Below are 19,528 nucleotides of genomic sequence, written 5' to 3'. Positions count from 1 at the left end.
CCCACCCTTGGAATTTTTCTTGTTGGAATGAATTTATTCTGTGTATTCTGAAATATCCCCTTAAATGTCTGCCACTGCATCTCTATTGACCTATCCTTTAACCTGATTTGCCAGTTCGCTTTAGCTAGCTCTGCTTTCATGCCCTCATAATTGCCCTTCTTTAAGTTTAAAATACAAGTCTTGGACCCACTCTTCTCTCCCTCAAACTGAATGTAAATTCAATCGTATGATTGCTGCTACTTAGGGGCGCCTTAACTATGAGGTCATTAATTAATCCTATCTCGTTGCACAGTACCAGGTCCAGTATAGCCTGTTCTCTGGCTCCAGAACATATTGTTCCAAGAAATTATTCCAAAAACATTCTATCTACTCATTTAGGCTACCTCTGCCTACCTGATTTTTTTTTTCCAATCTGTATGTAGGTTAAAATCCCCCATAATTATTGCTGCACGTGGCTCAGGTAATAATCCAGAGGTTATTACCTTTTGAGGTTCTGCTTAATTTGGTGCCTAGTTCCTCATACTGATCCTGCAGAACCTCTTTTCTTGTCCTACCTATGTTGTTGGTACCTCCATGGACCACAATGACTGGATCTTCCCCCTCCCACTGTAAGTTTCTGTCCAGCCCTGAGCAGATGTCCCAAACCCTGGCACCCAGACAGGCAACACAGCTGTCTGGACACTCAGTATTTGCTGCAGAGAATAGTGTCAATCCCCCTAATGAGTGGATGTGAAAGCTCTTGGATGGTTTGGGGGGGTGGTTCAGCTGGCAAGCCTTGGTTCATATGCACACCAGCAACAGCCAACAGGAACTGGGTCCCACCAAAACATTCTGAAGTTAGGTGAAGGATTAAGAAACTGGTCTTCAAAGTTGCTAATTGCAGGATTCAGTGTCTCACTACTCAATACAAGAGCAGCCATATTAAGGAGTTAAGTAGCTAGAGGTATGCTTTTTGGGGGAGTGGGGGGGAGAGTGTTGAGGTTAGTGTTCTGATTCTTGTGTGTTTGCACAAATCCTTTGGATTGTGTGTGGGGGGTGTGTCAACAAAGCTGGGACCAATATCCTAGTGAGAGGTTAACTAGAGTTGTGTGGCAGGATTACTGATGTGGTGGGGAGAAGAGTAGAATGGGCAACTTGAGGAAAAGTATGCCTTGGGTATGTAGGAAATTGAGGGTGAGCTGAACAAGATGATAAAGAAATAATTGGGATTTGGAAATAGAGGGGAAAAATTGCCAAACTCAAATTTGTAATTGTATTAAAACTTGAATTGGTGCTTTATTCCCCTCACGAGAACTGAGATCAAGGTTACTGAAGATTGGTGTCATTACCAAAAGATAATGCAAGTCCACAAATTTAAGCTAACAGCAGAAAAGTATTTGTACACGCGTTAGAACATTGAATTCTCTGCTGTAAACAGTATTGAGGCTTCTGAAATAGAAGCACAATGCTAGAAATACTCAGCAGGTTAGGCAGGATCTGTGGAGATAGAAACATAGTACAACACATCCACATCCATGTCAGGTCAATGGCCTTTCGTCAGAGTATTCAGTCAGTGTTGAAGGCTTCTTTGTCTGCAGTGCCACTCGAGCTCTGTCCTCCATTGTCTGGAAATATAGTCGTCTTCCATATGTACCATAAGGTCCAGTGCAAACCCTCTTTCACTGATCTCTTGACTTGCAAGACTGAAGCTATCAGCTTCTGGCCATAGTGCAGCTCGCCACTGCAGACTAATTAGTTATGGAGTCTGAGGGATACTGTTGACTTGGATTCATGCTTATTAGCCCCACAATCTCTTGCCAAGCTACTTTATTTTCTTCCCTTTCTGTCTTGTACTTGCATGGCTGCATGCGATCCATGCCTTTGTCCTTTGGAGTCTTGACTCATCATTTTCCAGAAATGGCGCCTTTGCATCGATGCTTCTAATTTACAAAACTCATCACAGCCCATATTCTCACCCTCGCCTAGCACAGTCTTGGTCTAGTCACTTTCTTTCTCTCCAATCTTCACTGGCTCCTGTGCACTGGCATGTAGACATCAAAATGTCTTGCTTCTCTCCATCACCTTGTCCCATCGTGTCTGAGAATCTCTGGCTTTGTATTCCTTGACATGTCCTCTGCCATTACTGGGTTTCTCCTTGTTCCCTGTTGTCCCTATTCATAATTACTCATTGAGCCCCAACATACTTGGCAGACCATGTTGTAGTGCCGCCTGCTTTCAAAAAAAAAACCTTAAAACTCTTCTCTCGTGCTTTTGGACTGGAGTATTTTCACATTTCTAGCTATCCTGTAGAAGTCTTTGTAGTTTCATTACCGCAATAGGAAATTATATTTAACCAATTTATTGGAGTTCTTTGAGGGAGTTGCTTGTGTTGTGGACAAAGGGGAACCGGTGGACGTGTTGTACTTAGATTTCCAGAAGACATTTGATAAGGTGCCACATCAAAGGTTATTGTAGAAAATAAAAGCTCATGGTGTAGGGGGTAACATATTGGCATGAATAGAAGATTGGCCAGCTAACAGGCAACAGTAGGCATAAATGGGTCATTTTCTGTTTGGCAAGATGTAACAAGCAATGTGCCACAGGGATCTGTGTTGGGGCCTCAAATTAGGTGGAAATGTGGAGTGATCAGTTCAGCCATGAACTTATTGAATGGCGGAGCAGGCTCGAAGGGCTGAGTGGCCTATTCCCAATTCATATGTATGTATCACTACTAGGAGTGAAGACTTTAAAGATTTTGGTGTTGATACTTACCAAAGCTAATTTTGTACAAGGTGCAAGAAAAACAAATGCTCGTTTAAGAAGAATGTTCCCCACCAGATGTTTGAGTGGTTCTGAGCCCCAAGTGTGTAATCTGTTCAAAATAGCTTGTGTTAAATCCCTTGTCTCTCTCCCTCTTTCTTTTCTACCACCAACCCCCTGCCCAAAAGCTGTCATTGGTGGCTTTTGTAGTCTGGAATGACCCTCTTGACGCTGAGTTTGGATTATTGTAAAACTCAATACTGTAAGATGAGAAAACCCTGCTATTCACTTTCATTGCAACAAACTAAAATTTGCAGCTCTTATCGATGTTTTGAGTGGAGTCAAAATGTTCCTTGAGTAAAGCTGTGCGTCTGTTTCAGGATGTGGAAGGGAACGATGCCAAAATATTCCTGCAGGCTGCAGAGGCCTTTGACGAGGTGCCGTTTGGAATCACTTCAGAAGCAGACATCTTTACCAAATATGATGTGAAGAAGGATGGAGTTGTCCTTTTTAAAAAGGTAATTAATCAAATTGGTCTAGATTGTAGGTGCAGAGTAAAAGTTTTCTTTTGGCATGTAAAGCAGCATTTGATTAGCTAGAGTATTTTGGAGTCAGGCACTCACTGGTTGTAGACCCATTGCACTCATTATTACCAATAGGCCTAGTGGTAGTAAACATTGTATTCTCCAGACTATGCAAAGCTGATAAAGTTTGAATATTGTCAAAGATTTTAAGATAACCATGGGCATGTAGTATTTTGCTGGAGCTGGACTGTCGTTTCTTGTAGGATGTTGTAGGATCTCCTAACTTAATGGGAGCTTTTATATCCAATTTAAAGACTGAAATACACAGCAGTGCAACTGAACTCCTTCTAAACTTGATTTTTGGCAACACTAGGTGAAGTATTTTCTCTGGTAGAGTCCACAACAAGGAGGCAAACTTTTAAAGTTAGAGCTAGGCCATTCATGGAAGCCTTTTTCTCTCAGGGTAGTGGAAATCTGGAGCTCCCTCCCAAGCAATGGTAAAAACCAATCGGAAAATTTCAAAACCTGGGTGAAGGGTTTTTGTTCAGCAAGGGCATTGATCGATAGGAGCAACACCAGGTAAATGGAGTTAAGATACAGATCAGCCAGTCTAGTTGAATGGCGGAACAGGCTCGAAGGGCTGAATGGCCTCCCCTGTTCCTATGTTCCAAAGTGCCAGTGATTGTTTTTCTCACAGTGGTGGAAGCAGTTTGAGGTGATGCATTTATGAAGCTGTACCGGATGTGTGCTTCCTGTCCCTTCCCAACACGGTTACCAGCAAACAAATTAAAACTACTCACTACACTAAATTCCAAATTCAAGTCCATGACTTCAATAATGTATAGTTAATGGGTTGTGTGGTAAATAGACAGGCCCACCCCAGGTTACAAAAATAAACCTTTGTATTTATGCTTTTGGTTTGTCGTCTAACACATTCTCTGTTGACCTGGTGACTAACTCTAGTCCTGATCCACTAACAGTTTAAATAACTCTGGCCTGCTTACACATGCCTCCTTGGAAGTGAGTTAACATGTTTGGTATTTGGCTGACTTTGTAGCCAATTGTGTAAAATTAAACGCTAAACTGATTTAGCTTCTTAAAAGCCATGTTAATTCCCATAACAGTACTGTAATCCCCACCCAGGCAAACCATTATTGCCATGCATCTAAAGTGCAGCTGTTGCTTGTTTTGTAGGATCTGGAACTTCTGTTACCAGGAGGTGGCGTCTTTGATTATTAAAGGAAGGGAGTTTTGTACTACCTTCATTGGCTTATGTCCGGAGTTTTCAACCTTTTTTGCTTCTAGGTTTTGAGGCCCCTTTCGTGTTATAAAAATTTTAAGAACTCCCTTTTACACAACATCAGAATTTTCCTGTATAAGCAAGGGGAAAACTCTGGGTAAAAGCAAACTGAGTAACTGGGATTGAGGATCAATTCAAGGTGAGACATGTCTGCTAAATCCCTGACACGGGCTGTGAATTTCCCATCTCATAGTTGGTGGTATGTGAGCTTAGTAACTGGCACTGGGTTTAAAATAGGGCATCAGGGTGGTTGACACTCTGCCATCAGCTCTGTGTCACCCCATGTTATGATGGCATTGCCCCACGTAATGGCTAAAGGGGAATATCCTGAGACTTGGGAGGGCAGCTGCTGAATGCATTACCCTGGAGACTAAATGAGCGCAAACCATCCCAGTACACTGGAATAGGAAACAGCCCTTTTATGCTAGATAAACGCTAGTCGGACATTCGCAACACATGGCAGGGACGGGTGGCTCTGTCACCCTTGGTTCTGTCAACGTGCACCTAAGCTCTCTGCAGACACGTCAGTAGACTGAATAGAATTTGACGTCCATATCTGAACTCTTTTTATTCACCTTGATATACTGAGACTATTAATCTGTTACTGTTCCACCGTTCTGCTCCAGTACTGCAGCATCCAGCTCTAAATAATTCTGCTTGTATCTTTAATTGTCACAGTTCCTAGAAGGATCTGAGGAGTTCAAATTCTTCCTTTACTCTCCCTCATGTTCCCTTTCTTTGGAGCTCTCTTGAACATCACATTGCATTTAATATTGATCCTAAGTGGGCCACTGGGGTTGGAGGCTCTGCTTTGTTTTGCACAGAAGATTGTGCTCCTGATTGTAATTTCAGATCTATTGTGGACATTTTACTGTAGAGGCAGAAAGTATCAGGTTTGACATTGAGAAACATAATATAAATGGATGAATTGGAGTGGCTGCTTAATCTGCTTTTCCTTGATCACCAGACCGAATCATATAGGCTGCTAACTGAAGGGAAATTGTCCATGGAATGGTTCTCTACCCCCTTAGGGTGACTAACATTCGGGCTCTGTTACGATGAATAAACCAGAGACTGAGACTACTGAATGTGAGATCTTTCAATTTCTGGGGAGCCAGCCATTGGGTGGCAGCATCATTCTGGGTCCGATTTCCAATATTAAGCACCAGTTTTCATCTAAGCCATTTTTTTTGGCAGCCCCCATGAAATCTTTTTGTGGACCCCCAGTTGAGAACCCCAGGCTTAAATCATTGTTTAAAAACTTGTTTGGAAATCACTGCGGTGTAAATGTGAGAGCTTTTTATTGTAGGTCTACACATCAATTGGTCATGAATAGAATTAGGATGGTTTACATGTTTGATCTCTACTTCTCCCAGCCACCAAAATGCCTTGGCTTGTGTAAAGTTACTGGCTGTTATAGTGCTAATGCATACAGAGCAAGTTTGCCTCCTAATCTGTTGAGTTGGTTTATTCTGCCTAGGCAGCTTTGGGATGCTCCAATTGCCCCCTTGGCAAGGGAAGATATCTGGGGTTCTAGATTTTGTCTGCAATCCCATAATTGCTGAGAAACGTTTGGTTCAAGGGCAAGGTTGGGTTTCATTGTGATGTTTTCCCCAAGACTGGCTGGCCTTGCTATCTGTATACACGTGTTTAAATACTTAATGCAGCCCATAAGATTATTTTTAGAAATTTACAGACTTGCCATTCAGTATATTTAGCAAACAATGAAGAGAGCAGACATTAGCAGTCATGTGGCTGATGGTTAGTATGAAGTGTAACGTTGTATTTTTTGGGAGGGGAAAAACAAGGCATAGAAAACAATGTGAAAGGGTATGGATAAACAGACCTCCTGGTTTAAATATACTATTGTGAAAGTACACGTGGATGGAACACGTGGTTTTGTTTTACTGCTTTGAGTAGAGGCATCAGAATAAGGAAATACATTTCTACAAGTCAGTAGGCTGTAGTTTTGGGCAACAGTTACATAAAGGAAATTGAAGCTTTAGATTCACAAGGATGCAAGCTACTAGATTGTGATGTCAAATGTTAGGGCAATTTCCACTTGAGCAGAGTAGGCCAAGAGAAGGTCTGAAGTTTTTTTTTTAAATGGAAATTGTTTTGATCAAGGTGAATGGAGAAAGACTTGTCTTTCACTAGAGTCAGTGACGAGTTACTGTGTGGAAGGGACTGGGCTGGAGAGATCTTTGAAGAATGCGGTGCTTTGTGCAAGGAAAATTAGGGGGAAAAGTGGGATTAGTTTTAGATGACTTTAGCAAAAGAGCACACGCTAGGGCAAACGATGCCTTCTGTGCTGTAAAATCCTCTTGGTTCTAAGGTTAGGAATTCAGAACAGCATAAGAAGCAGGTGAATTTTTTTGCATCCTCTTGAAACGGAAACACCTGTAATATGGATTTTTGCCCTTCCAAATTTGGTTTGAATCTTGAGATCATTTGGATTAAAGGATGATCTGTTGGCAGCAAATTGCACTGACATGATTTAAATATGAAACGGTCAGCTATCATTTATGTCGTTAGAGTATTGTGTAGTATTTCTTGTTTTGATTGCTTTTGTTCTTGCTCTTTCTCCAACTGCAGCAAAAGTACACTTTAGAGTGCAGCTGGCCCCTTGGGGTGAAGTTCCACTAGTGACCCTAACTACAGAAGTGCTATTTTTAGTAGGCTGTTAAGCTTATTTTAAGTAACCTATACACTGAGCTTCAAGTAAATGAAGTGAAGTCCTGGTTTGGTTGAGCTCATCCTGAGGAGTGGTTTATTTTATTAAGATCTCTGTAAATTGATTAAACCGGGTTGGTCATACATTAAATGTAGAGTTGCCAACCTGTAAGCTTGTTGCTGTCTGAAAGCTGCTTTTTCCTGGGCCATCTAATATTTGAGGCATTTCCAGTGACAGTAGTTGAAATGTCCTCACTTCTATTATAGTTGATATACTGGGAACTGATTGGCATTAAATGCCACACTTCATTCTTTTACTATTCATACCTTACCCAAGAGGCAATTTGTTAATGGCCTTAACAGTGAGCATCAGCAGGCTATTTGAAACTGTAGAGTACATCACAGATGAGCTTGGTTCTGTTCTCATTCCAAATCCACAACAGTACTTAATGGTGCTGAATACCAGTCTGGGCTTATCCCCTGCCCTACCCTCTTTTTACTTGACCTGGTACTTGCCTCATTTGGACTTCCTGCCATGACAAGTAGTGCATTTGGCCATTAACTTTTAGCAGGTCATTCAGTTCTGTGATCGCTTTCAGTTGTAGTTTTAAGTTTCATGGGGAGGGAGGAATAAGGAGCAGCAACTTGAGATCTCTATCCCATGGCTTTGAACCAGTTTGGCCCACTTGTCGCTGGTTTATCTCACTAGATGTACAGATTTAGAATGTGGGCATCAAACTGGTTGCTGAATCAGAATGGATGATCTGTTCTAATGGAACACATCAGGCCATAATTTAAAAGGGAAATGAAACCAGACAAACTATTTTCCTGTAATAAAAACAAGAAATGCTGGAACCACTCTGGTCTGGCAGCATCTGTGGAAAGAGAAGCAGAGTTAACGTTTCGGGTCAGTGACCCTTCGGATCTAGCAAATATTAGAAATGTCAAAGGTTATGAGCAAGTGAGCCGGGGGTGGGGCAAGAGATAACAAAGGAGAAGGTGTGGATTGGACAAGGCCACATAGCTGACCAAGAGGTCATGGAGCAAAGGCAAACAATATGTTAATGGTGTGTTGAAAGACAAAGCAATAGTACAGATAGGGTGTTAATGGACTGAAAATTGAACAGCAGCAAGTACAAACATGAAAAAAAAAAGTGGGTAAGCAAACTGAACAAACTAAGATGAAATGAACAAAAGTTTAAAAAATGGAGAAAAGAAAAAATTATTAAAAATAAAAGTAAAATGGGGGGCCTGTCAAGCTCTGAAATTATTGAACTCAATGTTCAGTCCGGCAGGCTGTAGTGTGCCTAATCGGAAAATGAGATGCTGTTCCTCGAGCTTGCGTTGATGTTCAGTGGACCACTGCAGCAAGCCCAGGATAGAGATGTGAGCATGAGAGCGGGGGGAGTGTTGAAATGGCAAGCAACCGGAAGCTCAGGGTCCTGCTTGCGGACTGAGCGGAGATGTTCCACAAAGCGGTCGCCCAGTCTGCGTTTGGTTTCCCCAATGTAGAGGAGACCACATTGTGAGCAGCGAATACAGTATACTACATTGAAAGAAGTACAAGTAAATCGCTGCTTCACGTGAAAGGAGTGTTTGGGGCCTGGGATAGTGAGGAGAGAGGAGGTAAATGGGCAGGTATTACACCTCCTGCGATTGCAGGGGAAGGTGCCATGGGACGGGGACGAGGTGGTGGGGGTAATGGAGTGGACCAGGGTGTCGCGGAGGGAACGATCCCTTTCGGAATGCTGACGGGAAGGGAGGGGAAGATGTGTTTGGTGATGGCTTCATGTTGGAGGTGGCGGAAATGGTGGAGGGTGATCCTTTGGATATGGAGGCTGATGGGGTGGAAAGTGAGGACAAGGGGAACCCTGTCACGGTTCTGGGAGGGAGGGGAAGGGGTGAGGGTATAGGTGCAGGAAATGGGCCGGACACGGTTGAGGGCCCTGTCAACAACAGTGGGGGGGGGGGAATCCTTGGTTGATGAAAATGGAGGTCCCATCAGAAGCACCGTCATGGAAGGTAGCATCATCAGAGCAGATGCGTCTGTTACCAGTTACCATTTTCCTGTTACCAGTTTTAACCACTGCTTGGATTGAATCCCATCACTCAGCAAGCAGGAGCGTTTGCATGTTCCAACTGAAATTTTACGATATAGGAAATGCTTTACCTAATGTGGTAACATACCTGTGTGGGCATGCAATCACCTTGCTAATGTAGCAAAGAGTTTCATTCAGGATTCTACAGTGCAGAGGGGAAAGAACAGATATGGGCAAGGTAATTAGTAACTACTTGCTCAGCAAGGTGGCTGTATGGCTGAAGAGGCAGTATGAATGTAGTCGTGCAAAACGGTGGAAATGTACAAAAGGTTGCGTTTTTAGAAACTTGTCTGTCATCCTGTTTGAGCAGTTACAAACCCGTGGAACGTTGGGTTAGAGAGGTGGAGAGGATTGGGAGACTTCATTTAGAACTACTTTTTCCTTGACTGACCCACTTGATGTAAAGTGGTGCACGTATGCAGAATGCTAAAAATAAATTTCAAATTGGCAGGGGTGGCCCATTACTGGGCCTGGGCACCAGTGCTCCAGGGAGAGTTGGCCACAAATCTTCAATCCAGAGTTCTTACAGAAGCTTGGATTGTTGCTCTTCAGCTGTTGGTAGAGAATGCAAGGTGACTAGAGTTTTTCTTTAAACATGCTAATTACATAAATAAAATGTAAAGCGGCAGTTTCATAAGCCTTTATTTTAAAAGTTTAAATGAGGATTATACCATCTTGAGCACTCTGGTGCTAAATCCGGTGCGGTGTGTAATTTCACACTTGCTGGAGTTATGGCTTTAACGTGACTTAATGCACAGTCAGGTTATGTTGAGCATAATTTCCCTTCTAAATTGGGGAGCCAGTGTCCGTTTGACAACTATATATAGATTGCTGTTAATGGAACTACTGTTTGGGGTTGTAATGTAAAGGCATTAGGTTATTTGTGTTGGATGCAGCAAATGTTGAGTGTAGTTTTGCTTAGTGTACTATATGAGGAATGGGAGAGAGTCTAATAGTATTTGATCACTGCTACTTATGAACATACTCTGCAGAAGTCCCTTGCTGGAAATTATCTTTGAAAGTGTGTAAAATCACTTGTGAATCCTTCTGGAAAATGGTAATTTCCTCATTTTTGTATAGGGAGAAATCATTGACTAGGTTCATGGTTGTCTACAATGAAGTGAAATGCAGTAATACTTGTGTCCTTGAGTAGTTGAAGAGACTATCAATAACTGGAGCAATTTGTAACCCAAAAAACTTGTGGTTGAATCTCAATGTAGTGGTAGTTTTAGTGGATGGGTTAAAGAATGGGGGAGGTGATGGAAAGGCAGTTTCCATTGTGCAGCCTTGAAGCTGAGCAATTAAAACTGAAATGAATTTGACTTTCCAAGCAACAAGAGTTGGAATTTGGCAGCAAAGCGATCAGACCACCAGATTAGTTGCATCAATCCAGTGCAGTGCTGGGACCTCAGTGTATATGGCCTGTAATGTCTAATGCAGGGTGTCTGTGTTTTCGCTGGTATTTGTAGGAACTTGTATAAATAGGGATAGATGGGCGTTGTATGAAGTGTGACTGCTGTTGCTCCAGGCATACCATGTGTTTAGATAGATGTACTTGTTGAATGGTTTGCTCACTCATTGTATCGTTTCTCTTCCAGTTCGATGAAGGTCGTAACATCTATGATGGAGAAGTTACAAAGGAGGATATAATCGAATTTATTAAGAACAACCAGCTGCCTCTAGTTATTGAATTCACTGAGCAGGTAGGCAAACTTTTTTTTTTGAATACTTTCTGGAACTAGAGATTCCCCAGTACTGTTTTTTTAGGGAAGAAAATCTGCCCTCCTTACTTGGTCTGGTCTACGTGTGACTCCAGACCCACCACAATGTGGTTGACTCTTAATATGCTCTCTCAAATGGCCTAGTAAGCCTCTCAGTTCAAAAGCAATTAAGAGATCAGCAATAAATGCTGGTCTAGCCAGCTACGCCCACATTCCAGAAACTAATATTTAAAAAAAAATTCAATTTCCTGGAGCCCAACTTCAAAATCACGAATGAACTTGAAGGTCTATTGAGAGGTTGGTGAATGTGTTTCCTGTGGTATCGTTTGAACCAGAGAAGGGTGAAAATCTTTTCTCATGTTCATGGTTCTTTGGATGTGACTAAGATACAATTTTGTGTAGTCTCTCAGTAAAGAGTCAAAGTATTGAGTATTGTGCAGAAGTTTAGTTTTATCCCAAGTCTGAAAACATCGACACTCCCTTGTCAGCAGCCTAGTGTCATTATTCATGACATGTGCCATTACACTTGACTGCACTGTTTTAAGTGGATGACATGTATTTGTACAGTAGTACACAGTTTTTGTCTGAACAGACAAATGGATGTCAGTGAATGCAGGAAAATAGCCCACGTTAGACTAGGATGTATAATGTACATTTGGAGCTAAAAATATAATTTTGGTGAAGCATTAATGTTGGTTAAATGCTCTAGTGAAATCTATGTTGCAGCAAACCTGGTGAAAGTTGGTCCTCAAATGATCATTCTTCTCTTGCAGACTGCTCCAAAGATCTTTGGCGGTGATATCAAAACCCACATGCTGCTGTTCATTCCTAAGAGCTCACCAAGCTTCCAGGACAATTTGAACAACTTCAAGAAAGCAGCAGAGTCCTTCAAGGGGAAAGTAAGTGGACGCTGTGCCAGTGACCTTTGCCTTGCTCTAGGAAGGTTGTATGGCATTTTATCTGCAGCTTAAATACCAAAACTCAATTAATGAAAATAGAAAACTTCAACCTAACTGTCTATGTATATGTCTAATATGTAATCCAGTTTGATTAGTCTCCAGAGTTTGTTCCTATTTTCTCCATCTGAAGGTGAAGTCATCCACTTTGGATCTGAGACGATTGTTAGTGTTGAAAGGACTGCACGGATACAAAAGTCATAAAGTTATTGGAATGTTAGCTGTCTCAAATTCATTGAAATGCAAAATTGAGCAAGTAGTACTTTAGTTGTGCAGATAGTGTCCTGTGTTCCATTTTGGGAATCAGACCTCTTGACCATAGCGCAGATTCACCAGAATTATATTGGGGGTTAAAGAATATTTCGTTATGAGGACTGGGGTTTAGATAATTTAATTGAGGTATTTAAAATGATTAAAGGGATTCACGAGGGTAGATAATCTATTTCCTGTGGTGGGGCATCAAGGACACAATCTTCAAGTTAGAGCTAGGCTATGTGGAGTGAAATCAAGTAGTACTTTTTATTAAACCCAGAATGGTGAAAAATTGGAATGCTATCCCTCAAAAGGCTGTGGATGCTGGTCAGTTGAAGTTTTCACAGATCAGGTTTATTTTGTCTTTGTGGGATGTTGAATGTAGAGGAAAATCCGTCTGCTAAATAGTTGAGGTGCGAACAGTCATGGCCTAATTGAAAGATGGAATAGGCCTGAGAGGCTGAATGACTTGCTATGCAGTTACACATAGCAAGACCGTTCAGTCAACAAGAGCCCAATCCTGTCCTTGTTTGGTACACATGCATGTTTTCCACCAGAAGTCACTGGATAGTGATGAGAGAGGCTTGAGTGCTTTTTTTTTTTGGCTCCCTCCTTTGTCCTAACCATGGGCTGCTGAGGCCATTTGAGTGTCCAAGTGCTACCCCATGGAAGTCATCAAATTCGATGTGAACTAGTCTTCATATCTGGGTTTGGGGAAATGACTCTCCTGATGCTTTTAACACCAGACTTGTTTAAAAATATGCAAATTTTTTCTCTGGGGCTGTTTAACTGACTCTCATTAATTTGCCCCTTCAAAACTCTTCCAACAGATCCTGTTCATCTACATTGACAGCGAAGTTGAGGACAACCAAAGAGTTCTGGAATTTTTCGGTTTGAAGAAAGAGGAATGCCCGGCCATTCGCCTCATCACCCTGGAGGAGGAGATGACAAAATACAAGCCAGAGAGTGAGGACATCACTGTAGAGAATGTCAAAAACTTCTGCAACCAGTTCTTAGGAGGGAAGTTGAAGGTGAGGTGACTTCCCAATCCCTAAGTGATGACTACCTGTGGGAGTCTTCTGTATGAACCAGTTGTCCTTGTGTTTTTAAATTGATAGAAGATGGAACATGGTTGAGGCAAATAGCGTAGAATAATTTAAGGGGAAGCTAGGTAAGCACAAGAGGGAAAAATGAATTGAAGGATGTGCTTGATGGGGTTAGATGGAAGAGTGGTGGCTCCTCTGGAGCATAAACATTAGCATAAGCCAGATGGGCTGAATTGCCTGTTTGCATGTGGTTAAGTGCTAAGTCAACAGGTTGGAGAACCACATTCCTCCTGGTACCAGAAGTCAGTTTTTTGTCATTGTTTTTCCCTTCTTGTGAGAACAATACCCAGTGCTGAGTTGTATGATGTAGGTGTTGGCAGACTTCTATCATGTTCAAGTGAGTCTTTTGAATCTATGGAGTAAGACTAGGCTCCATTTTCCAGCAACAATCATTCAGCAATTGGGCAGTAAACCCTTTCCATCACTAGCCTATTATATGAAAGTCACAAACCTGAAACGTTAACTGTTTCTCTCTCCACAGAAGCTGCCAGACCTGCTGAATATTTCCAGCACTTTTGTTTTTATTTCCAGTGTTTCATTTTAATGTACTTGATGTCACAGTTTGAGTCTAAATTTGAATGTTGTGGAATAAATATTTAAATTGAAAATAGTAACTGTTCTGAAGCTTAAAGGCTTTTTTTTGCTACCTGTACTACATTTTAGCCTCACCTCATGAGCCAAGATGTTCCTGAAGATTGGGACAAAACTGCTGTCAAAGTCCTTGTTGGCAAAAACTTTGAGGAAGTTGCCTTTGATGAAACGAAGGATGTTTTTGTTGAATTCTGTAAGTACAATGAGTGCTTTTCTGAGCTTTAATGGAATGTATTTCTCTCTTGGTTAACCTTTTGATCCTTTCTTTGTGTTCATTATGCCTCTTGAAAGATCTGGGATCTTAATTTACTAAATATTTTTGATCACCATGTTGACCAGTACATGCATACCTTATGGTCCTAATAACAATGAGCTGTGGTTGGTTTAAAATTGAAAGTAGTGGTAATTGGACCTAATGTTGGGGCATGTGACCAGAAGCTACAATGTGTTTATACTGTTCTGTTTAAATTTGGGGTCATTTACCTGTGTAAAATATTCTCCTACAGATGCTCCATGGTGTGGTCACTGCAAACAGCTGGCTCCTATCTGGGAATCTCTGGGGGAAAAGTACAAAGATAATAATAAAATAGTTATTGGGAAGATGGATGCCACTGCCAATGAAATTGAGTCTGTGAAGATCCACAGTTTCCCGACCCTGAAGTTCTTCCCCGCCAGCCCTGAGCGAACGGTGAGTAGTGGGTCTGGTGATCCTTGCCTCATTAATATTTTGTGTTGATCCAGAATTTAAATCTTGGCCAAGTCAAGCTTGATGCCATTAAATGGGGCTTTACTGTTTCTCAGGAGATGCTAAACAGCAGTTTGCTGTAGGGTGATTCTTTTAGTAGAAAATGCAATGGGTCAGATTCTTGTCTCTGCAAAAAGGGTGGGAAGCACAGTTTTGTATACAAATTCCAATTTGTTTGGAAATATGGTTTTAGGGAGTTTTCTTCTGTGGCATAAACGCATAACACTTAAAATGCTCTAAATACCAAAGCTCGAACATCATATAACTATGAAATGTTTTACAGTAACCTGAACATTCAAATGTTTGCCATTTCACCATGAAAGTCTCTCAATTTGTTTCATTTTGATTTGCAGATTATAGATTTCAATGGTGAGAGGACGCTTGAATCTTTCGTCAAATTTTTAGAGAGTGGAGGAAAGGATGGAGGTGCTGTTGATGAGGTGAGTACAGCATAGGAATATCTAAGATTGGCAGAGACCATTGTGTTCAGTCTGGCTGGTCACTGCCAGCTCATGAAGCTTTGGTTCAAGCTAAAAGGTGGCAATCTTGAGCTTGTGTAATTAACCCTGTGGTGTGTTTCCAAGAATCTGCTGGTGATCTTTGGTGCAGTACGTAATGAACTTCAGTGGTAACTTGGGACTGCAAAGTGTCACTGATCAGATCATGAAGTGCTGGAAGTAGAAGTATTAGTTGTGTCCATCGCAGGGTTTTATTGCATTAGGCAATACTAATCTGTGGGCAGCATGTCATAATGGTATATTGGCTTCATTTCTTTGAACTTCCCAGTTAATCTTGTTGGAATATTGTCCTGATCTGATCCACTGTGGGGGTGGGGAGGTGTGGTTAAGAGGAGAAAGTAAACAAGTATTTAAATATGCTTAACCAAACTATTTTAAAAGTACCAAGTATATTTTTGGTCTTGAGACTGAACAGTTCTTGGTGCTTAGGCAATTTATCTTCCCAAAATAGTTGAAAGCCCTCGGCAAATCTAATCAGGTTAGTAAAGGGCAGTACGTGTTTGTGCTGGTTTCTTGTATGAACTGAGCTTTAATTTTAAATATTTGCAGGTGTCCTTGGCCGACCTATGTATGTGCTGGTCAAGCATGCTGCTTGTGAATCCCTGTTGGCTTCACCTAGATCATGTCCGTTAAATGATTCGAGCTTTCAGAATGAAACTTGCTGGAACAGAAATGCGGCATCTCTCCTGACGGTGCTGATTTGTGCTGGACTATAGCTGCATGCATGTCAGTTGCTTTGTAGTACTTATGCATTCTAAATATGTTACTGCCTTGTCAGTGCAGGGGAAAGAATGTTAGCTGTCCAGTTAAACCATAAATGTCTGGCAAGAACACTGGGTTTAGTGATCAGGAGCACAAACTCCAATATTCATATTTTATTATGGAGTTTAGTTCTATCACCTCCCACTGGCTGCCCTCTGTCTTACAAGTAGCCAATCTTCATTGGGTATGGGGTTAGAGATATCCCATCTGAGCCCAGTTGCTATCCTGGCTGATGCTGCATGTGTAAATGTTCCAGATGGATAACTATGGGAATGGGTATCCTTCCCACCCCCACCCTCTCCCTCTTCCTGCCATCTCTCTCCAGGTGTGCTGTGACCAAGTGCAGTATCACAGCTGTTCGACTGTTTCTCTGACTGAGATCAGCATAAGTTGAACCTTCTGGTGTTTTGTGACTCCCATTTCACATGGGCAGTGGTCTTATTGAGCTATGATGGGAGGGTGCAAAAGAAGCTGAGACATCTATACACTACTGGTCAAGTATAATGGATGGATCAGATACTAATATTGACTGCTTGTTTTACCTCCTGAAGAATGTAATTAAGCTGTCCTATTTTCAGCATGTGATGTCCCCAGATGCCTTTCTAATTCTACAATGCCTGTAAGAGAATGCTGGAAATATGTTGTGAAATGGCAGGCGTGGGACTGTTCCTGGAAATGAGATTGGTGGGGGGATGTGGTTGGAAGCTGGTGAAGCAATGCTGTAAACAGCTTGTTGTCCAACAGTTGACACTGCACTTACACCTGCTGCTGTCTGTTCACACAGGACCTTGAAGATCTTGAGGATGAGGAAGTGGAGGAGATAGAGTCGGAAGATGAAGAAACTGATCATCTTAAAGATGAATTATAAGAAGAATTGCAGCCAAAAACACTATTTTGTACAATTCAAAAATGCAGTAAACGTGAAATATTTAACATCAAGTCTGAGTTGATAAACCAGGGAATATCCAACCAATTGTCAATGCACCCAGTGCAAATTGCCATCAATTAATTTATTAGGGATCATCATCCTTAATTGTTCAAGCCACAAACTGATATCTACACTTGGGAACTTTTTTGTTTCTTGTTACTGATTCATGTAATGTACTTTTGTACAGCGTTTTTAACTTGTTTGTATTAACATTACGTATTTGCCTGGTGATGGAAGGTTGTCTCACACTTCATGTGTTCGAGTGCCTAGATGGCGATGAGTGCAGAACTAGAGGCCGCTGAGGGGAAGGAGAAACGTAATGGGCCATTGGTCCTTCAGCAATCCTTCAACAGCAGTCTTGTTAAAAGGAAGAGGCTTCTAGTTTTGTAGATCAGGGACTCTTCTGTTTCAAAGTAAACGCTTCTGATTTTTTTGAATCTGGACCCAAGGTGATAAATTAACTTTGTTGTGTGTGTGTGTTTTGGTTAAGGGGGTGGGGGAGGGGATACTGTGCAGCAGATGAAGGGTGGGGTGAGGAAGCTTTGTAAGTGAACTGTGCAATTCTTTGAGCATTCCAACCTGTTTAAACAGAGGCAGAGATTTGGTGGCCAGGATGAAATTAAAGAAAAATTAAACTTTTCCATTCTGTGACTTGTTTTTGCATTGTTTGTAGCTGTTTTATTGGTTTTTAATTTTTCTTGTGGAAGGATGTTGAGGTTTTTGGAACCCAAAGCAGGTAGATTGAGTTGAAATGCACATCAGACACAGTCCAGCTGAATAGAAGAAAAATCTCGAGGGGTTGAATGGCCTCCTCCTATCTCATGGTGCAACTCCCATTGAGTTTGCCTCTGCCCAGTCATAAGTTTGAACTTTGATTATCACTGAGCTTAAATGATGTTTTGACTGTAAGATATTTATAGATCCCTGACCTTGGAGGTGTTCTTCAGAATTCTAATCCATTTTATAAATGTAATCCAGACTATATGGGGGCCAGCAGCAGAAGTGAGTTATACAAACTGCCAGGAATCGAAGTAAATCTGACCTGACCGTATTGCAGATAATTACTGCTTTTAACTTTTTAACACCACCCATTTTCCTTTTTGAACTGGTGAATTCCTGCAGCTGCTTCGCTCCAGTAAGACAGCCCACTGAGGGGAGTGGACAACACAGCTGAGCCCAGTCCTGTTGGCATATGCACTTTGCAGTTGGGGTTGGTGGATTGTGTTGCTGCTGAAGCAGGGCCAGATCCAAACCAGGCCACTGTACTTGTGGCAATAACATATAGGGTTATTAAAAACAAAATACTGCAGATGCTGGAAATCTGAAATGGAAACAACCTGTTGGAAATACTCAGCAGGTCTGGCAGCATCGGTGGAGAGTGCAAAACAGTGGGTTACCTGGAGGTAATTGAAAAAGAATCACTGGTTATAATGTCTTCCTTTACAGATGTGAAGCTGATGTGGAAGATTCTTGGCTCTGATTTGCCATTGCCAGTTCTGTCTTGGAGTCATATTGAGGGTGGGAATCTGAGTTTACCTCTGAGCTTAAGCAGGAATAAAATCCAAGATTTGACTCTTCATGGGTACTCTATGGCAGTAGGGGTGCTATTATTGGTACGGTATTCTAAGCAATTGGGAAACCAACCAGAGTTCAGCGACCTGTGTTGGAAAGTGCCTGTGCATGGTGGGCGAGGATGTAATTGGACTCTAAGATGCTGCTTTGATGCGTCAGGGTGAACCTGATGTCAAACTGTGTTTGGATGTGGGAGGAGAGACCAATTTCAGGGTCTCAAAAGCTCTATGTTCAGCATGCATGTGTCTTCCAAGTTCCCAGAGGGGTTTTTGAAGTCCACTCCTCTTGATCAGTTCATGGGGTGAATAATCATTACTTCAGTTTTCTGTTTGGACATAGTCTGTGGTTTCAGTATACATTCAGCATCAAAGTGCCCTGCGCAAAGTTTTGTGGTCTTTGAGGAAAGTGAAACTCCCAGGAAATGAGCTGCAAAATGAGTTGAGCTTTCTCATTATCTGGGTTAAGAAAAAAGCTGATCTACAACAGGAAATTAATTTCATCCTGTCCCTGAAAACAGCCACGATCCAGCAATCGATAAGTGAAATGTATAGTCACTGGATTGCATGTTGGGCCTGACGGCTGCTGGCCCTCATCAATTTCCTGTCCAGCACTTTCAAGATACTGTTTTTTCACACAGAAAATGTTGGAAATACTCAACAGCTAAAGGAGCATATGTGGATAGAAAAAAGTTAAGGTTGCATCAGAACTGTCAAAAGTTAGAAATGTAATAAGTTTTTGAGCAAGTGAAAGGGGAGAGGGAACATGGAAAATGAGAGCAGGAGTTGGCAAGTTGACCCCTCTAGCCTGCTCTGCCATTCAACTAGATCATGGTTGATGAGCTACCTCCATACAATTTTCCCACACTATCCCCATATCCCTTGATATCTAGAAATCTATTGATTGCTGTCTTGAATATACTCAATACACCTCCACAGTCCTCTGGGGTAGATAATTCCAAAGATGCACTACCCTCGGAGTGCAAAGGTTCCTCCTCATCTCTGTCCTAAATGGCCTATGTCTTTATTTCATGGGATGTGGGCAT

The 19,528-nt window shown here is 41.7% G+C and overlaps 1 protein-coding gene across 1 annotated transcript in view; it reads left to right on the top strand.

Moving 5' to 3' along the window:
- The window catches only part of p4hb (prolyl 4-hydroxylase, beta polypeptide), a 33,695-nt gene extending 16,130 nt beyond the window's left edge, over nucleotides 1-17,565 (top strand). Inside the window, exons 4-11 of the mRNA XM_068058449.1 lie at nucleotides 3,120-3,257; nucleotides 10,934-11,038; nucleotides 11,830-11,955; nucleotides 13,095-13,295; nucleotides 14,034-14,154; nucleotides 14,468-14,649; nucleotides 15,060-15,146; nucleotides 16,771-17,565. Of these exons, the coding sequence (XP_067914550.1) occupies nucleotides 3,120-3,257; nucleotides 10,934-11,038; nucleotides 11,830-11,955; nucleotides 13,095-13,295; nucleotides 14,034-14,154; nucleotides 14,468-14,649; nucleotides 15,060-15,146; nucleotides 16,771-16,854 (1,044 nt within the window). The 3' untranslated portion in view covers nucleotides 16,855-17,565. The remainder of the gene's footprint in view (nucleotides 1-3,119; nucleotides 3,258-10,933; nucleotides 11,039-11,829; nucleotides 11,956-13,094; nucleotides 13,296-14,033; nucleotides 14,155-14,467; nucleotides 14,650-15,059; nucleotides 15,147-16,770) is intronic.
- Nucleotides 17,566-19,528: the final 1,963 nt, after the last annotated feature.

This window comes from Heterodontus francisci, chromosome 26 (assembly GCF_036365525.1).
Source record: "Heterodontus francisci isolate sHetFra1 chromosome 26, sHetFra1.hap1, whole genome shotgun sequence".
Classification (NCBI taxonomy): domain Eukaryota; kingdom Metazoa; phylum Chordata; class Chondrichthyes; order Heterodontiformes; family Heterodontidae; genus Heterodontus; species Heterodontus francisci.
Note: the sequence above shows the minus strand (reverse complement) of the source record. Positions and strands in the feature narration are given on the sequence as shown.